Here is a 19,700-nt window from a genome sequence, read left to right on the forward strand (position 1 = left end):
GAATTGCACTGTACTACCCATTTTCACATTTCATCACATAATTCATTTATTTAAGTTGTCTAACGTCATGTATAATTTATTTTCCAATTATTGCTTTTTGTTTTTTTTGTTTTGCTTTTAAAATTTTGTGTTTTAACCATACCAAGCAGGTATGAGGGAAGATGGTACAACAACAAAGTCAGGAAAAAGCACGTCATACAATGTGCACGCTCCACATACGTAGTTGTGTACACTAGTACACTTGACAATATGCTCTAATTCATTGTCACTTGAATCTGAAAATTCTGATTCAGCATTCGTTTGTATTTAATTCAAGTCACCACCGATTCATGCACAGCACTAGTGGCCATACACAAGTTGACTTACAATAGAAAAAACACCCTTTACTGTCCAGTCATCTGTTTGTTTCTAATTGATATTGCTGCTTTTTCTGCATTGCAACTGTCTCCAATTAGTCCTCAAAGTCAGCTGGGTTCAGGCCCGTGAGCCGCCAGTTGTCCCTGCACTTATTTACCAGTTTCTGCTCCATGTGACATTTTGAATAAAATATCCTTCATCAGGGAGAGTGACAACATCTGCATGGTTGACATGTGGAGTTGCGATGTCGTCCTGGGATGTGGCGTCATGCATTATTTGGCAGGAAGATAACACTCATTTTGCATTAGATTCACGGCCCAGTGCACCTGCATATTTTCACCCCCGCACACATGCACGTTTGTCACCTCTCTCGACACTGTTTGTGTACAAGAATGTAGGTCAGATACTGTATGTGAGCATTGATATTTGTGTGTGCTGGGGGTGGATGCGCACACGCACCATCCAGCGGTAGGTCAGTTTAATATTTAATTGGGCTGATAGACGGTGTCTGTTGCTCTGCGAGACAAAACATCATTATGACACACTAAGTAACTTAAATCTAATTAGAGCTGAAAATCACATTATAGCCGCTCAGTGATATATGAAGCTGCACACTCCACCCCCATTTCTTTTCTTTTTTTACACTGCTCACTGTGTAACGAAAACAGGTTATAATGATAATTGACAATCAATTAATATACAGAAGGTCACAATAAATAGATTATCTGCATAGTACAAGTAATTAAAGGTAGTGTTGAGGAAATTAAATATGTGGTTATGGTTAGTTTTTGGTCATGTACGAAATTATTCTTATTATTATTTATTTATTTTACAAGCAAATGCTCATAATCATCACTTTTCTGTTATTTCACACCTAAGCAAAAAAATAATAATTATATATATATATATGTGCATGTGTTTTTGTTTGTGCTATAATTTATGCACAATGAGGGTGTAAACAGCTTCCACTTCGGTTACATGCTTTTGCACTTTGTGTGTATATGCGTGTGAGTGTTGGGCTCTGGCGTACATGAAATAATAGCTTTGTTTTTTTTGTTTGTTTGCTTTAAATTTTCAAGCATCTGCCTCTGCTTTGGAATTTGTATCATGTTCATCTACACAGGAGGAAATGTAAAGTGAAAAACAATAATATTTTGCATCAGGCGTCTGAGAACTTGTGTTGAAAAGGGGCAAAAATGTTCACCACAATTTTGAGCAGCAAAATAAACCACAAAGCTGTAATCTGGGTAAGCGACTAAATGCATACAATATGTGACAACAATGAAAATGCATAGAAAATCATAGTGCCAAAGCCTTCTAAGTTTAGTTTATTATAGGCTTTGGTTTCCACTGTTGGAAATCTATATTTTTGCTTGCTTCTATCTGAGATGTCTTTTTCATTAAAGGCCTTTCTTGTCTGAATTTGTGCTCCTTAAACCACAGTCTCTGATCTTGATCTTAGATGGAACGGTCTTCAGACACATCCATGTTGGGGACATGCACTTTTAAAGCTCCGCCCTATCACAGCGCCATGCTTCAGCATTGGCGATAGGCAGCGTGTCCTTGTTCTCTCCTTCTTCCATTCCCTCCGTCCCTCGCTGTTTGTACTGAACAGATGCCAGCGCTGGGTAAAGCCCTCTCTGAAGGGGCCACCAGCAGCATATTGGTTTATAATTAATGAAATTAGGGCCCATGTCAGCCGGGGAGGCTTCAATTCCGTTGTACGGTAGAATGCTCCCTTCATGAAGGCTGAAGGGAAGAAATAGACTTATACAGCTGGATTTCGCTTTAATGAACTCTGAAGGCTAACCCTATGGATTCCATAATTCCAATACAAAAAAGAAAATCAGAAATACTCAAGTAATGTAACGTGTGGACTTTTGATTATCAGTCCAACCTAATGGACTATATGCCACGGAGGAGGCGGGACTTCAGACTTCCGGCTTTTCACACTTTTTTTTTTATTGCTTTATTTAACAAATTGAAATCAAGAGCCAAACATGGCAAACATTAAACAAACAATCATCATGGGTTTTCACCCATCAACTTTGTTTAACGTTTCCGGTTTGCGACGTGTGGGCCGCGTCCCAGTACTTGCGCTTCCGCTTTTGTGCCCCTCGGTTGTGCGTTCCCGTCGACGGGTGCGAGGCTGCGAGTGTGTCGTGTCTGTGTCAGTGTCCAAAGCATTTCAGATAGCCGAGGCGCCCTCCCGCCGATGAGCGGGAGCGCGCGGTTGGGGGGCACAGGGGTGGGGGTGGGGTTGCGAATGTTGGAATGCGGCCAGCAATGGCCAGAAACGGCGCTTTGATGTGTAAAACCCGGAAGTCGGAAGTCCGTGGTATCTACCACATAAGACACAATCATTCACATGCACATCTTTCAAAACATGACAGCCAAACATAGGTGCACTCTTGGAATGACTAATGGTTTTCCATTACTAGTGCCCCTTTCATTCTACTAACTACTGGAAGAATAAAAACATGATGGAAGTGTAAGGATTAGACAACCGGGCATGGATCCACGTTGGCAACAGCGTTGTTTTTGTCCAATCAGATTTCAGCGTCTTTGTGTTGCCATGTAAATGTAATTTGCTGGATCATCCACGTCTTTTTTTTTTTTTAAGCCAATCAGAATTTGCCTGCACAACTTTCACACCTCTCAGTTTCAAAGTGATGTCAAAATTTTTATGTCCTCTGATTGGTTGAGCTGAAAATGCAACCAATGATTGATTTAAGGGGACACTAAAAAGAGATTGGACAACTATGAGTAGCAAAAAATATACGTCTATGGTCTGTACGATGAATTATATTTAAAGTTTGTATACTTTTGTCACGTTATCAGATAAATATATTGATCGTTAACTGCTATTTAACGAGGTGTTTATAGGTGATGTCTTGAAAGATACATGTTTAACTGTTGCTTGCTTTAATTATGATATTCATTAATAAGCAAACTGTCTCTATCTTAGTACTTGTATAATTCTGCACAAGATATTGTGGCTTTGTATATTGTTTTTCAAGGTTATAGCGGTATTAAGAGGTACATTAAGTAACTTGGGTCCCCGCTGAAGGTCCACGTCCCAAATGCACCAGACTGCCAGGACCCATTGCTAACCATGGGCGGCTAGGACGCAGTGGCGGTGGGCAAGCAAGCAGGCCGTCTTTGATGCGGCTAAGAAACAGCCGCTGTTAATCGTCCCCGTATAAATGGTTCAGCAGGCTGCGCATGGGAACCAGCGAAGGAGAGAAGGTGGCGTGAAATCTCAGACACCTGGTGGCGCTTTCTTCATGCCGAGTGTGCAGCTGGTGCAGAAAGCCCATAACTGCCAGCTGTGGATCCTTGACAGTGCTCAAGACTTGGGAGTGCATGGACTGAATGTATCGCCTTATAGACCTCTACGCCTGTTTATTCAATTAAAAACTAAAATGTTAACTAAGGTTTGATGCAATATGTTACGTGCGCTCGTGATTATTCAGCGAGCGTAAAGTCAGCAATTACATAATCACTGAGTGCCTCAACAGCACATTGAGCATCAGCTGAGGTCAAAGCTCAGGGAGGCATTAATTCAAGAGCCACAAAACTGTACGATTTGTAAGTTTAATAGTAATTATGAACATTCTAAAAAAGGTTATTTACGCAAAATAAAGTTTTGCCAAACAGAAAGAATGGGACAAAGAGAAGCAAACCAATTTGTTTTTCATTTTTTTGTCGCATTTGCTTTGGGCGGAAGCGTGAAACTACCAATGTGGTGTAAACATTTTTGACTGGCAAATATGTTTAAACATATTTTCAAGTTCAGCATTTTATATGGCATTCTGGAAAAAAAATTCTGTATGGAAAGCAGAATTTACGAATAAACAATGTTTACTTAATTAACTTTTGAAATTATTGGTATTGGGCCAACTGCTAAAAATAAATAAATAACCTTTTTTTTTTGCTTGCATGTGTGCAAGTAAATACACTGTGGCATTATGGGGACAAAACGCTACGTTTTTATAATTTAGGCTCCAAGTACATTTAAACGTACTTGCAAATACGTCTGAAAGTATTTGCCACAACGTTCGAACATATTCATTGCAAGTATGTGCAAGTACGATAAGGCTATTAGGCGCATTGCACTTACAATAGAACATACTTATACTTAAATTATGGGTGTTAGGCGATTAATTTTTTTAATCAAAATTAATCACATGATTATGATTAATGGCAAAATTCCAAATGTACAATAAAAATATATTTTCCAAGTTTTCATACTCAAATGTTATCTAGAAATATGGCTGTATCTTTTAGTCATTGATACAGTAATTTCACAATGTGTGATATTGATTTGCGTTTGTCATTTTTCTGCCACTAGATGGCATAATTGCACTTGCAATAAGTTGGTGCTCAGTGCAGTTTTCTTTTCATAGTAAGAGTTATCTTATCTTTAACATGAAGTAACTTGATCAATTCTGCACATGCACATTAGAATTTGTAAAATACAACATGACAGCAGTCTCCGCAAATATGTGCATTATTATCAAATTTCTTACTGCTAAATTATGACATGGACATGTCTGCTGTGTTGTGACTGTAATTCCCCCAGTACAGGCTTTCCAAGTAAGGGGCGGTCATTAATCACGCGCAAAATAAAGTGTTGGCGTTAAAGGAACTTTAAATTAACTCAAAATTAACGCACTCATTTTGACTAAATTAACCTAAATTACCTAAATTAAATAACTAATAAATAACGTACTGTATTTGTCAGTCAAAAATGTTTTCTCCACATTGGCAGTTCCACACTTCCATAGCTTTGAATTGCTTTTCATTGTTGCACAACTGTTCAAAGTGATGTACACAATAGAGACAATATCATATTTAAAGAAAGACGTGAAAAAACAGAACTGCTAAGTGTTCTTACTCAAAGGGGTTAATTTCTCAGTAAAAGGTTGGATCTTTGAGTGTTGAATTGGAGCTCTAGTCTTGAGTTATATGTGTGTTAGCTTGCTCTTACAAACCCTGTAACGAGAGATATGTTGAGGATTTTCTTGTGTGTCACAAAATCATCCTCTATTTTCACATCTAAATGTTCAGTTCAACATACAGTCCCAGAAAATGAGCAAATAAAGTTATTTGATGTGAAAGAATGTTGATTTTGAAGCGTATACAGACACACACAAACATGGTTGTTGACTATTGTGTTATGCTCAGCGGTTTGTAAAGTTCTGTCGCTCTGAGTATTAGCTTGTTTATCAAAGTGTGTATTAACATGCTTGGGGGAGGCTGTGTGTATGTGTGTGTGTGTGTGTTTGTGTGTATGTGTGAGAAAAATGACAGACCACGTGAGCAGAGGATCACAGGTGTGTTTGCAAGCTCCACAGAGAGCCTCCTTCCTCCAAAACCCCTCCGCCCCCGGCCCTGAGCATCCTGAGTAATATCAGCCTGCAGAGCACCTGCGTCCTTATCCCACAACACGCACGCACGCACACACACAACCACGCCTAATGGCCCTTCATCGGTCCGCCATACGGCTCTAATAGCCAGCTGTGTGCAAAGAGCCAACGGAGCGTGCCAACAGTCACTGATGCAGTTGTAATGTTATATGAGAGCAAATTTCACACGAACCTTCAAAAACGCTTCAAACTCAGACACGACTCACTCATACTGTATACGCAGACGCTTCATGTGACTATAGCTCCAAAATGTGCATTCTAAGTGGAAGAAGTGAGTACATTGTTATATACTTCAAGTACAACTAAACTCACTGTTTACATTGTTACTTCAACCAAACTCAGTTTTTGTCCGCTCGCTGCCTTTTTAAAAATATGCGCTAGCTAAGGTTGCCACCTTGGATTTGTGAGGGGAAAAAAGGGACACCTGACCAAGTTCGGGCACTTAACAGTCAAATCCGAAATTATTCATACCCCCGGCAAATTTTGAATATGTGGACAATTTAGCATGACAAAACACAGCAAAAGTGGTTAAGAAATGGTTTGTGGACAAGAATATTAACATTTTGCGGAGGCCCAGACAGTCCAGACTTGAATTCAGTTGAAAATTTGTGGAGGGAACTAAATAAGGGGGATGACAAGAAGAGTTCATCGCTAAAGATGAATGGGCAAAAATATCAGCTGAGTCATGCAAAAATATTTGAGGAAAACATCACCTACAATTATGTACGTACAAGAAAGTCACAGACTTGGTAGGTTCTATAAAAAGCCACCGTGTGATACAAGTGTCGATATACAGACCTTCTTCTCTGCACTCTTTCGTCGTGAGAGGAAGACTGCAATTGCTTTTTCTGTAAGGCGCAAGGGCTTAGCTTTCAGACGCCATTGGAATTTTTCAGATAGCACAAACGGTGCCAGGGTTGCAGTAATCCAAAGTGCACCTACGGAAATGTACCGCCGGCAGCACGCTCGGTAACAAAGCATTCCATAGTAGCACAGGGGACATTTTTAGACTACAGAATTAAGGAAATCCAATGAGCTTTTGGCATTCTTCCTAATAAAACGGGACAAATTGTGTCCCGGAAGAGATTTTTATTTTCCCAGGACAGCTGGTAAAATAAAAAGAGAGCAATTCTGGGAAAAACGGTACGGGTAGCAACTCTAGCGCTAGCACTAGCATATGTTTTGAGCTAGCGTATGTTTTACCAATAGTGCGGTGCGCCTTATGTGTGTGTTAAACCCAGAAATAGCACCCGTAACTGTGACTGCGCCTTATAATACTTATGCCTTATGGTCGTGAAAATGCGGTAACTGTCTGTTTTTCGCCACTATGAGAAGGAGTGAGAGTAGTAAATCTTTATTTACTCCACAGTAAATATAAAAGTTGTAATAAATACTGACGTTTATTTTCGCGCTTGTTGAGTTTCACATGAAGTTCAGTTGGTGTAGCAACAATGTAACAATAAATTATATGTAGATGTATACAATATGCAACTGTGGTTCCATTTTGTGCGCCCTTTTGGCTCAAAACAATTGCATTAGATGTGTGTGTGTGTGTGTGTGTGTGGGGGGGGGGGGTAATAAACCAATAATGACAACAAAGGACATCAAAATCTCTGGGTGCGTCACAGTTTTTCCCTGTAGTTATCTCTGTTGCCCTGCAGAATTTGGGCTGTCCGGGCTACTATAGGGAGGCAAATATGATGTTGCTGCTGCTGCTGAGGCTTTTCCATCATCCCTCTCCTCTCGGTCCATTTCATCCTCTTTCTCAGTTACATCTGCTGAGCCTCTAACATCTTCACTCAAGTCCATGGGCACGAAGAGCAACTCCTCTTCTCGTACCACCTCGGAGGGACATTCCTGGTTGCCCTCCTCAGGGCCTGACTCCCTGGAATTGTGGTGCTTGAAATTGTAGCGCTGGTTCTGGAAGAACTTGACAATGGTATGCTTAGGCAGGTCCAGCTGAGCTGACAGGGTGTGGATGGCCTCCTGGTCAGGGTAGAGCCCCACGTCGCCAATGAAGCTCTGCAGGATCCCCAACGCCTCCAAGGAAATTCGGGTTCGTGAACGGGCTTTTTTTGCTTCTCCAAGGCCAGGGCTCATTCTATGCTGAGACTCACTAGCGGACCCAATAAGGAGGGGCAGCGCTGTAAACTGTGGGTCCACGTGAAGAGGGGATAGAACTCTCAGAGGTGGCAGTGGTGGTGCCTGTCCAAAAAAGAAAAAAAAAAGGAATAAGAGGATTCAACATGTCATGGACCTTCAATTTTCATCCCTCAAACCCTGCAGGAATTCTAGAGTAAATTTGTGGGAGTTCATTTTAAAGCTGCCGAATGCAGAAACTTGGATTTCGAATCGCTACTGCCACCTGTGGCCAAAAAAGAAACTACACACCCTCTTCTTCCCGTACACAATGTGCACATGATGTCACATCTGCAGACAAAGAGCGGGAAATTACAAACCCGAATCCAGTTCAAAGACTGGAGTAGGAGTACCCACAGCTGCTGTTAATCTACTAATTAGAAGACGTTTCAGTCATAAATGGTCAAATAAAAAGGCTATTAGAAAGATATTTTGGCCAAGTTGTTGCACAGAGCAACTTTAACACCCAAAGTGCAATTTAAACATTTTCAGAGCTAAATGGTGTTATTTCACAGGGTTAATCACCTCGAGTTAGATTAACTTCACAGAGTGTTAAATTAACTCTGCTTTTGCACCTGCACTTAATAAAAATATAATAATAAAATTAATAAAAGTTGTTTGATAATTTCACTTTGCTTAGCGATTTAAAAATGTACTCTCTCACAGTGTTAAATATTTAACTACTTTAAAAATGTTGATTTAACTCTGGAGAGTGTGAACTCTGAAAAGTGTTCAAATCAACTCTGTGGGAGTCAATTTATCGCTGGATTTTTTTTTGCTGTGTGCTGCTTCTCCAACTCCGCATTGACATGAATGGAAATGTATCAAAGCCAAAGTGTGACTGGCCAGCTCAATTCTCACATTCCTAACAACCACGTTTTGAGGGTGTATTACCAGGGTGGAGTGGCCTGTGCACTCAAACACGTGAACCTGGCATCAAAAACCTGCGGGCCATCAAACAGAAAGGACCTAAATAGAGATAATGGCAATTCCTTTTTCTCTCCATCAAAAATTACAGGCTGCGTTTGGAATAATACTGAGGTCGAGCCTGACTGGCAAGTATTTGGGGTTTTGTTGGGAGAGGTAGGGGACTGTGTGGGCAGCTCGTTGACCATGTCTATTTTCAATGACTTACGGTGCAAAAACAAGACAAAGACGAGCTACTAAAAGCTGCAAAGCAGGAAACTTGGCCCTCTACAAATTCTGTAACCGTATAACATTTGATTTGGCCCCACACTTCTATGATCCAATATACTTGTACCTGATGCTCGGGGATGTGCAGGACAGCAGGGAGCTTATCATCGTGCTGCTGCTTCGCCTCCTCCTCATAAACACGATCGCGTTCGGCCTGCGGGATGGAAAGAAACCTGCGGATGGTGCACAGGTTCTCCCACAGTGTGCGGTTTTCTTGGCTCGGGTTTTCTTTCCATCTGAGTAGCTCACACAGCCAACCCTGGCAGATGAGGTGACAGTGACAACATTTGAACATTTGTCTACTAAAGTACAAAAAACAGCAAGAAAAAAGCATGTAGAGAGGTGAGGGGATTTGCCTTATTTTTGCACCAGCTGTTAGATGGAATTGAATACTTTTAATGTGATCAAACCTCCATCATCTCGGCTTTCTTCTAGTAACTCTGCGATCAACAAAGCTGCTAACAGGAAACAGAAAACCCCAAACTCACTTGGCTTTTGTTAGCGGAGACCTTGGCAAACAGACATTGGGAGACCTTTGCCCTCTTCATCTCCTGTTGGATCTCCTCGTAGATCCTCGGTGTGATGTTCACGAGCGAATCCATCTTAAGGGGGGTCTCCGCACTGGACTTGCTCTGCAGACAAAAACTAAAACATTAGTGTTCTTTTCAATGAATCTATTTTGGATTCTGTTCAATCTGATTATATGAAGTTACTATTGAGAATATTGATGTAATGCTGTTAGACTTTTTGCAATTACTACTTAATGATAACCCACAAAAGGCACGATTCAAGTCTTGAGTAAGAAAGACTTGATTCAAGCCTGCAAGGATTTGGCTAACCTGGAATAAGATGTAACCAGCAACAGAGTGTTGGTATGGAACTGCTGAAAAAATGGAACTCAACTTTGGTATCTTTGACCAAATGTCACTAATATACTTTAATATGACATTATTTCTTTACAAGAATTTGCAAGGGGCAGTTATTTTATTTTGGATAGTTGCCAATGCATTTGAATGTAAAGAGTACAAAAAGACGATGAGTCTGGTTTAGCAAAGGTTGGCAGAGATGTGCTTGCCACACAGTATATTGAGTCCAGTGTGGACAGAGTACGTAAATGAAAAAAAATAATAATTGCATGAAATTGTGATTTCTCAAAATGGAGAAGAATTGCGCTGGCTGATTTTGCCTCTTTCAAATGCCAACAAAAATCACCACCTATTATCTATTAAGACGTAAAATTTTGTAGCATGTGAATGATCAAATGTGCTGATTTGGAGACCAGTCAGTCACAAGAAGGAGTCATGCCATATGACAATGACAAAAACTACTTTCAACCTGCCTTTGCTTGCATCTGTATATGCTTGAGCTGAGCACAAACTCTATTGAATATTTTCTGAAATCTAAAAAAAGTACATACAAATAAAAAATATTCATCAAATTACAATTTTCCTAACAATCAAGAAATTGTGTGTACCTGCATGTGCTTGTGAGTGTTGCCATTGGAGATGTGATTGTGGTTTGTTTGAGTATTCCTCTCTCGCTCTCCCTGGTAGATGCGATCTCGTTCTCCCTCTGGTAGAACCAGAAAAGCCTGCATGGCCTTTAGGTTGACCATCAGTGACTGAGAGGCAGAGCGGGGATCTTCCTCCTTGCGCAGGATCTCTGACAGCAAACCCTGCTCATGTATGAAAAGTTGTTATATGGCGCGTTTTTTTGGGGTGGATTATTGGTTTTACAAGCTAAGAACACTTGGTCAGTTTACCTGTGTGCGGTTAAAAGCCACGCGGGCAAAGACAGCTTGGGAGACACTGGCTCTCTTCAGCTCACTCCGAACTTGGTGGTAGATGTCAGAAGACACTTCAGTGCCTGAATACGGGGGCTCTGCAGGGCCCTTGCATGGGCGTGAAATGGCCGAGTGGTTGACGTATGGCTGGGGGAGCCCGCGTTGGGAGAGCAGGCGGCTGACGGCCAGTTGCTGGTTGATGAGGTGTGCCACGGCAATCTGATGGCGCATGAGCTGTGGGGGCAAGAGGCCGCCATGTACCAGATGAGGTGGAGCTTGGGAGTGCAAAGGGGGGCTGGGGGAAGGATTGGTAGAGTGTGGCAGGGTGGACTTTTGCTGCTCCATTAGACGACTTTTGATTGTTCCAGGGCCACCCAGGTAGGGTAAAAGAGATGGAAGACGCTGGTTGAGGACGCCTGGCTCCCAATTTCTCTCCACTGTGTAAATACACAGAGAAATGTTAAGTATGTAAAGTAGCTTTTATCTTCAAATCCAAGCAAGTCGCAGAAAAGATCAAATATACCGTTTACATCAGATTTGTTCGAAGGGTGCCACATTGTCTCGGCATATTCACCTGAACAAAATATAATTAACAAATCACATTATTAGACCTGTCATATAGTAAGGTCACAAGGCATTTTTCATAAATGTTTCATCTGTCCTTGTTCTGTAGCGCTTGTCCTCATTCGGGTCACAGGTAACTGGAGCTAACTTTGGGCAAGAAGGAGTTTACACCATGGACCAGTTGTCATTCAATCACAAGGCACATATATACAAATAAGCATTCACGCCCACTTATGTACAATTTAGAGTTTTCAAGTAACCTTACATGCAAGTTTTTATTTAGGATGTAGGACGAAACCGAGAACATGCAAGTAAGTTCCAAACAGATATATTCCAACAGCAATTGGAACCCCCAATCTCCTATTTGTGAGGCTTACGATGTAATTACTATCCCACCATTCTGCCTCAATAAATGTAAAGTCTTAATCGTTATTTTATCCATTGATCCCTTTCTGTTAGATATTTATATATCTTTATATCCCTATATCTTTATAGGGCGGCATGGCTCAGGGGTACAGTGAGGTTGTGGGTTCAATCCACACCCCTGGTGACCATGTTAACTCATTCACTGCTATTGACGGCTATAGACGTCAAAAATCTATTTGAACTATTTCTATTAGTTTAACACTTTTTCCACTTTTGTTAATAAGAGTATGAAAACCTAAAACATTTTTTTTTCATTTAGAACAGATATAAACATTTTGATTAATTGTGAGTTAATTATTGAAGTCATGTGATTAATTACAATTACAAAATTTGAATCGCCTGACGCAAAAAAAAGTAAAAGAAAAGATTATAAAAAATTAGGGGCGACAGGCGATTTAAATTTTAAATGGGATTAATTGCATGACTTCACGAGTTAACTCACAATTAATCACAAATTTGACATCTGTTCTAAATGTTCAATAAAAAAATCTACGTTTTCACACTCTTGTTAATAAAAGTGGAAAAAAATGTTAAACTAATAGAAATAGTTCAAATGAATTTTTGACGTCTATAGCCGTCAATGGCAGCGAATGAGTTAAAAGTGTCCTTGAGCAAGACATTGAACCCCGATTTGCTGCCAGTGGACCTGGAAGCGCCCTGCCTGGCAGCAGCCGACCACTGGTGTGTGAATGTGTGTGTGAATGGGTGAATGTGAGGCATTATAAAGCGCTTTGGGCACCATATGGTGTAGTTAAAGCGCTATATAAAAAGCAGTCCATTTTACCATCTTCGCTACAGCTTTAGAAATCACTTGTGTAATATTATATCACGTTTCAGCGACTATCGTCACACTTTCTACTATTAAAAGTAGCAAAAGTGTTGAGCAAAGAACCCCTCCTGATTGAAAGCTTTGCTCTCGAGATAACAGATGGAAATTCCCCACACTTTGTGGGAAGAGTTACAGACGGATAAAATGAGACAGATTCTGGCAAAAAGAACAGATCACCTGGTGAGATTCTTGCTGAATGATCGCAGCGCACTGTAAATATCTTTGAAAACATTTTTTTAACTGTCTCTCAGTTTTGTTCCTTTATTTACCAAAATCTTCTTTTCCTTTTGGCTCTCCCTGTTAGAGGTTCGCCACAATGCATCCAACCGCCTTCATGTCTACATCTATCAACCTTCTCTTAGGTCTTCCTCTGGCTCTCCTTCCTGACACCTCTAACCTCGTCACCTTCTACTATGTCCAAACCATCAAAGTTCTGTGCACTCTAAGTTTGTCCCCAAAACATCGAACCTTGGCCCAAAGAGAAAACCCTCAACATCTTCATTTCTAGCTCTCTTTCCTGTTGTGTCTTCAGTGCCAATGTCTCTAATCTGTACATCACAGTCCGATAAAGGTTCCCCTTCAGCCTAGCAGAAAATGTTGCAAATTATTAGGAACGCGACACCACTACAAACTAAAATCTTAATCAATGAATTGTCGAAAGTTTGACAGTGTAATTCTAATATGGCTTTTTATTGTATATATGTATGATTGTGACAGTGTACCTAAAATAGTGGTTGGTGAGTCTATTATTGAGCTGTACAGTTCATCTATTCTTCTTTTTGTTTTTTGTTTTTTGTTTTGTTTTTGTTTTTGTTTTTTTGTTTTTTTCCGTAGAGTTCATCTATTCTTCTTGTGAGACATTTTGGTTTATTGTTTGATCAATGATCTGACAGCATTTGGTGGTAAGTCCTTTCCAGTTCTTGTGGATTTTAATGGCTCGTCCTCACTGTGCTGAATCTGTTTCTTGTTACAATCATGTCCGATTGAGGGTCACGAGCTATTAGGAGTATAAAAATGGGAGTGAGGTTTGGCAGGCCGTCAAATTTGTACCCACCCTGTGTTGAGTGTGTGTGTGTGTGAGAGAGAGAAATGGGGGTTGCTGCTGCTGTTTCCTATTAGGATTTAAAATGGCTTAGTTCTGCCGTGTGTATTAAGTGTGACATTAATGTGAACCACGTGTGACCGTTTCTTCCGACCATGAGCCGTCACTGACGTATGGCACTTGAGCTTGACACTTTAGCTCAAGCACACACAGAAAAAGTGGGAGAAACGGAAGAGCAGAACCAAGTGTGTGAATGTGAGCTGTCAGGCCAGTCACCTTGGACGCTTGGATGTTTGTGCCGTTTGTACCAGCGTCCAAACTCCTGGCATTTGGAGACAGACACGTTGGAATAGTGGGAACTGTTGACGATGGCAGAAATCATACTCTGTGAGGGGGAAGAGAGAGAAAGAGCGCATTGGTGAAACTTGAATACAATATGACTGTACAGAGGTTCCAATAATGTGAATTCAAATTCCTAATTTACTTTTTCTATTCTTTTGTAAGCAAGCTCCCTACAGACCTGGGAAAGTGGACACTCCTTGAGCAGAGCGCTCTGATTGGTCTCTCTAAGCAGCTCTTTGAGGGCCTTCCTCACTGTGGCATGCGTCCACTGTTCGGAGGGCAACTCCTCCAGCCGGGCAAACCTGCGCACACATGGAAAGCTGCTTTGAATGCACACAGAAAAAAAATCTACATGTTATGATCAGATCATACATTCAAGACTGGAGGACCTGTGCAGCAGGATCCGTAGCGTGACCATGTGGTAAACATCCAGCAGCATGTCGGCCACAGTTGCCTCTGGAGCATCTGTCAGGTTGTGGATGGGCATCGGCTTCCACTGGCCCACTTTGATGATGCCTGGACAAAAACACACACACTTTCATGTTATAGGTTAAAAGCACGGGGGAAACATAAGAGAAACTCATTCACGACTTCTGATCTCCTAGATTTAACCCCGGACGCTGGAATCCTGCTTGTTTATTATAAACAGCTTTTGTGATTGAGCCACAACATGCAGCCTAATCAAAGAACCCCTGTCCCGCTTTCAAAATACTTCACTGAGCCAAAGCTATGCCAAATAAAATGGAATCAAAACGAAAAAATAGACTGTATAATTTTGGTTGTGTGACCACACTTGTGGAATGGCGTTGGGATGATGCCAGACAAAAAATATTTATTTGAAAAGAAAAGGCTTAAGATGGGTGGAGGAGGGTCGCATGCAGGGCGTTACCCACTTGGTGTATGCGCCCTGTGTTTAGGACACAACCACGAATGTCATTATATGTATACTCCAAAAAAACATTTTTGGTTTTGAAAAAAAAACAACATACAGTATTTTGTCTTTATTGTCTAAACTTTCTGGCACGCAGTGCACTCATGTGGTCGAGCCACCCATCTGGAAAATGGCTACTATTCATTGCCGCTGTTAATAATTTAATACTCATGAATTACCAAACAAACGAGTGGCTGAAATATGGAGTGATAGAACATTTTAGATAAGCGTTTCCCAGACATGAAATTCCGCAGATATTTTTTCTGTAAATTATGAAAAATAAAATAGTTTTTCTGTTGAATCAAGGGAAGGTTTTAATGCCATTAAAAACTAAATAGGAGAATGATTTTACTGTAAAGTGTGCCAACTAAGAAGCCCCATGAACTAGAAATAAATGCTAAATTGTGGCCACAAAATATATATAATACGCTCACAAAGCTGAATGGCCACCCATGTCCTCAAAGTAAATGCCTTTTGATGTTTTCATCAATAGCCTGCAATGTCAGGTCTTTGAGCTCATCCGCAGCCTTAATTAACATTCAAAATAAAAATCATACTATCTCAGTTCATTGTCTTTAGCCCGCCGGCCTCTGCTTCTACTTTACGTTTCTTGAGAAAGTCCCCACAAACGTTTCGTGACCACAAATTTGCGTGTTTTTTTGGGGGGCCCTATTTTCATGCTCAGCAAAAGTCTAGAGCAAAGCGCAAGACCAACCTAATGGTGAGCATGGGTGGAGTTTTCTTTCTTTTGGTATTTTGCAAGCGCAGATAGAAAAGAGCCGTTGCTCCGCTGTGCGCCATTGTGAGAGGGAATGCAGCAGACTCCAAGCCAATTGAAGCGGCTCCCCTCATTAATGGATGCAAATTCAGCAGAGGGAGCAAAGAGAGGCGTGTTCACGGTCTACAAGTAGAAGGACTCACTAGAGTGGTGTCCATGCAGTAATTCCACATGCATTTACAGTTGAAGGAACCGCAAGAAGGTCTCCTATTTGTGGATGATATAGTCGGCAATGCATGTGACACGGCAACAATTGAAGACCGCCGATCGTGCATCTGTGTGACAAACCGAATTGCACGTTGCAAAATGCGCCGGGGCGTTGCATTTTTATTAAATTTTTTTCTTCTGAGAGAGCTAAGTATTGTTCATTCGGTAATCTTACCAATTTGACATGTCATCATCATTGCTCTCTCTCTCTTTTTTTTTCTTTTTTTGCATGTGCGTGAGTATGTGCATGTGCGGGTGTGTGTGCGCATATGTGCATGCGTGTGAATGTGTACTCATTATTTCACCTAAAACCTATTAAAAATCCTTCAGAATCCAGCTAGAGTCGTGAGGTTGTCAGGAGACCCGAGGAAGGATCAAAGAAAAGAAAGAAAAGTGAAATCCAGTACCGAGCAGACATCACCTACTACCCACCGGGTTACCAACCAAAATCTTTCACCGCGGCATCTTGGTCCACCGGAACTCCCAGTGAGGCGCAAATCGTTGTACCCATTTTTACGTCTAGTACATTGGTGCCTGTATATGACAATTCTAAAACTAAACTAATTTGTGGCCACAACAGTTTTTTTTCTTTCACATCATGTCCAAGATTCCGTAGTTACCAATGGAGCTAACAACCGAAATACACGCACCTAAGGCCTGTACAGCCGAGCCCTGCGAGTACCCCAAGGACATCAGCGCGGTCTCCACCAGTTGTGTGAACAGGACGTCTTTCCGGATCAGCACAAATTCGGCGTGGCGGTGACCATGCTGCTCGCCGTCATGGGCCATGTCTGCATATTCCACAACACAGTAGACCGGGATTGTCACACCTGGTACAGAAAGGTACAATACACGTTAGACGCGTTACAAGTTGTAAAGTTAATGATGGACAAAAGTCACCAATCTGTAACGCCCTAAAGATGCCACATCACTTTTACCTTGAGGTGATGCATCTTAAGTGAGAGACAAGCTTTGTAAATCAGGGCGGAGCTAAGTTTAGCCAGGGTTGTTCGTAGAAGTCCTGCCGCAGTCTCACCTCCCGGCCTCAGCGGTGTGTCGCTGTTAAGTCGAGTGTTCGAGCTGCCGTTGACCTCCAGAAGGTTCATCTTGCACAGCGGGGTACCGCTCGGAATGTTGCTCCCGCCCTTGACGCCGCCCTCCTCGGGGCTGTCTCGAAGGCTGTCGGTTCCCCCCGCTCCGCCTGGGTCACCTGGCAAAGAACCTGGAGACAAACATTAAGCAAAAATTAGACGCTCATTAAAGTAAGGTGGTAACTCAAAGTTTGTAATTTGAAGCCACACTGAATAGACATGTTATTTCTATCCATTATATTGAATTCCTGAAAGATGAAGACAAGCCATCAAATAATACTGCAACTTCTATATTAAACAGGCTGCTTCAAAATCATAACACAAGGTAAACACAAATGCCATGTTTAGCCCTAAATATCATACAAATTATGTAGTTTAGGAACATATTAACCCAATAATTCGTTACCAATTTAATATGGTCCTAATCAAATTCATGCATGCCAGCATGTCAGATTTATTTGATGTTATGGCAACACAATTGGCCCAAAGCTAAAGTTGGGGGCAGTATTTGGTTTATTGCTTATTTTATTCACACACTGATCCCTATATGTATGTATGTATGCACTTAAAAAAAAAAAAAAAAGAAGATATTTATTGCAAATAATTTTGCCTCTTGAGCCAATTTCTGAACCCCTCTTCTATATGACGTAAATAAAATAAAATAAAATAAAATAAAATGTGTTGTTATGACACAAAAATCAGCCAGAACTAAAGACAGCAGCCGTCTGGACCCTCAAGAATTTTTCAGTAGCGTTTCAACAAAACAAAAAACAAAAACAATTGTACATGGTGCTAGGCTTTTTTTTTTAAAGAAAAATTTTAAGTGGGAAAAAACAATTTTTAAATAAAATTAAAATACATTTGAAATAGTAAAAAAATGCAACGATAGAATATTGTGAAAAATTTTTTTGGTGGAGGCTATACGGTTAGACACAGATGTTTGCACGTGGAGCTGAGCTTAAATTGGACCTTAATTTAAAATATATATTATAAAATAATACAATGATGATCTAAACAGGCTGACCTGTAATGCAAAGTAACACACATTGGTATCTAAAGAATTAAGAAGTATCTGCTTTAGGTCAAAACACGCAGATAAAAATATTGCGAATGGGATTGATTGTTCGAGAGCTTTTGATATACAGTCAAAAAAAACAACTTGAATTTTATGAAAATTTCTACTTAAAAAGTCATTAATTTCAAGTCATTTTTGAAATAAAAATGTTGAATGGATTGCAACTCTCAACTTTGTTTTAGAAGTTTTCAATGTGCGATCTAGGAACAAAACACCACTACTAATTCTATCAATACATTACAAGCAACATTTAAAATATGTTCTAGAAGTAGTCAACTTTTACTGCAATAAATAAAAAAAATAATAAAATATCTGATGAGAAGATACTAGGGCATGAGAGGGCCATGCTCCATCCATCAAAACAGCACTTGTCTTAAAGAACATTATTTAATACCTAAATTAATTATTAATTTTTAACCTATCCTTATTAGGATTTGTGTTACTTTGTGTATGCATGTGTTATGTACAAACACAGCTGAACATGTGAAATGGAACGTCTCATTAGTGAAGACAAGAATGGTCTTTATTTTTATGAATTAAATTATTTGATAGATTATTAAGAGTTTTTACGGACACCCTGATTTTTAATTCTTAATTGTAATCTGAACACAAACATGGAAGTAATTATTATTTTTTAAATGTTACTTACTTTTCATGACGCCACCTTGCTCACGAGTAAATAAAGTCCGTCCATCGTGCAACTGCAACTTTTGCTTGGCAGGCTCACATGCACACACGAGATGTGAACACGAAGAGTGACAGCGTTGCAAATGCTGCAGCTTCAGCCACTGAGTGAGAGGAGGGAACGGAGGCTGCCAAGTGAAGTGGGAGGGAGCCCATGGCACAGTGGCCCTGAATATCTTGATGGCACTCTGCCAGTGGTGGGAAGTAATGAAGCACAAATACTTAAGTTACTCTATTAGGTACGATCTGGCCTTGAGTATTTTTTTTCTGAATGACTTTCCTTTTTTTTCACCATTCATTTGAAAACAGATATCTTTACTTTCTAGTTTCAATTCCTTACTTTGTTAAAATGTGCGTTACATTTTTCAGCATAGGCAGATAAAACAAAATATAGTAAGACATATAGTATCTCACAAAAGTGAGTACACGCCTCACATTTCTGCAGATATTTAGTTATATACTTTAATATATAACTTTTATATACAACAATGAAAAAAATGACCATTTGGGACAATGAAAAGTAGCCAGTGCACAACTTTTGTAACTGTAGAAATTTATTGTGCCCTCAAAATAACTCAAAATTCAGCCATTATTAGGTAAGTGAGTACATCCTACGTGAAAATGCCCAAAGTGTCAATAGAGAGAGGTAAAGTCAGTCGTGATTGAAATTTTGTTTGACTGGGATTTGGGGATTTTATAAGGCAGGGTAAAAAAACAAAAAAAACAAAAACAAAAAAACAAAACAAAACAAAAAACAGCAGCGCTGCGACATGAAGGAACATTAAGGACAGCAGCAAATTCTAAGACTTAAGATGTTCTCCATCCA

General features: G+C 40.3%; 1 protein-coding gene across 3 annotated transcripts; it reads right to left on the reverse strand.

Annotated features, from left to right (window-relative positions):
- Nucleotides 1–7,412: 7,412 nt before the first annotated feature.
- On the reverse strand, nucleotides 7,413–18,955 carry LOC147179605 (DNA-binding protein SATB2-like). Of its 3 annotated transcripts, none has more exons than XM_086068079.1 (12): nucleotides 18,840–18,955; nucleotides 17,061–17,246; nucleotides 16,675–16,815; nucleotides 14,498–14,624; nucleotides 14,287–14,410; nucleotides 14,043–14,151; nucleotides 11,429–11,479; nucleotides 10,885–11,342; nucleotides 10,597–10,797; nucleotides 9,611–9,754; nucleotides 9,190–9,381; nucleotides 7,413–7,994 (listed from the first exon to the last, which is right to left on the reverse strand). In XM_086068079.1, exons 1-12 carry the CDS (start codon nucleotides 18,844–18,846, stop codon nucleotides 7,431–7,433), a joined length of 2,304 nt encoding a protein of 767 aa, XP_085924205.1. In that variant the 5' UTR covers nucleotides 18,847–18,955; the 3' UTR covers nucleotides 7,413–7,430. The 3 variants fall into 3 exon arrangements, with proteins under 3 accessions (XP_085924205.1, XP_085924204.1, XP_085924206.1); XM_086068078.1 differs by having other exon boundaries at nucleotides 16,675–16,854; XM_086068080.1 differs by lacking the exon at nucleotides 11,429–11,479 and having other exon boundaries at nucleotides 16,675–16,854.
- Between the last annotated feature and the right edge of the window lie 745 nt (nucleotides 18,956–19,700).

This window comes from Leptonotus elevatus, chromosome 2 (assembly GCF_054856555.1).
Source record: "Leptonotus elevatus isolate MCC_2025b chromosome 2, RoL_Lele_1.0, whole genome shotgun sequence".
Lineage (NCBI taxonomy): Eukaryota > Metazoa > Chordata > Actinopteri > Syngnathiformes > Syngnathidae > Leptonotus > Leptonotus elevatus.

Coding starts and splice junctions, on each gene's coding strand:
- LOC147179605 (XM_086068078.1), bottom strand. Junction 11,480..14,042: donor CAAACATCCAAGCGTCCAAG/GTGACTGGCCTG, acceptor TATTTTGTTCAG/GTGAATATGCCGAGACAATG. Junction 7,995..9,189: donor TGCACATCCCCGAGCATCAG/GTACAAGTATAT, acceptor TTTTTTGGACAG/GCACCACCACTGCCACCTCT.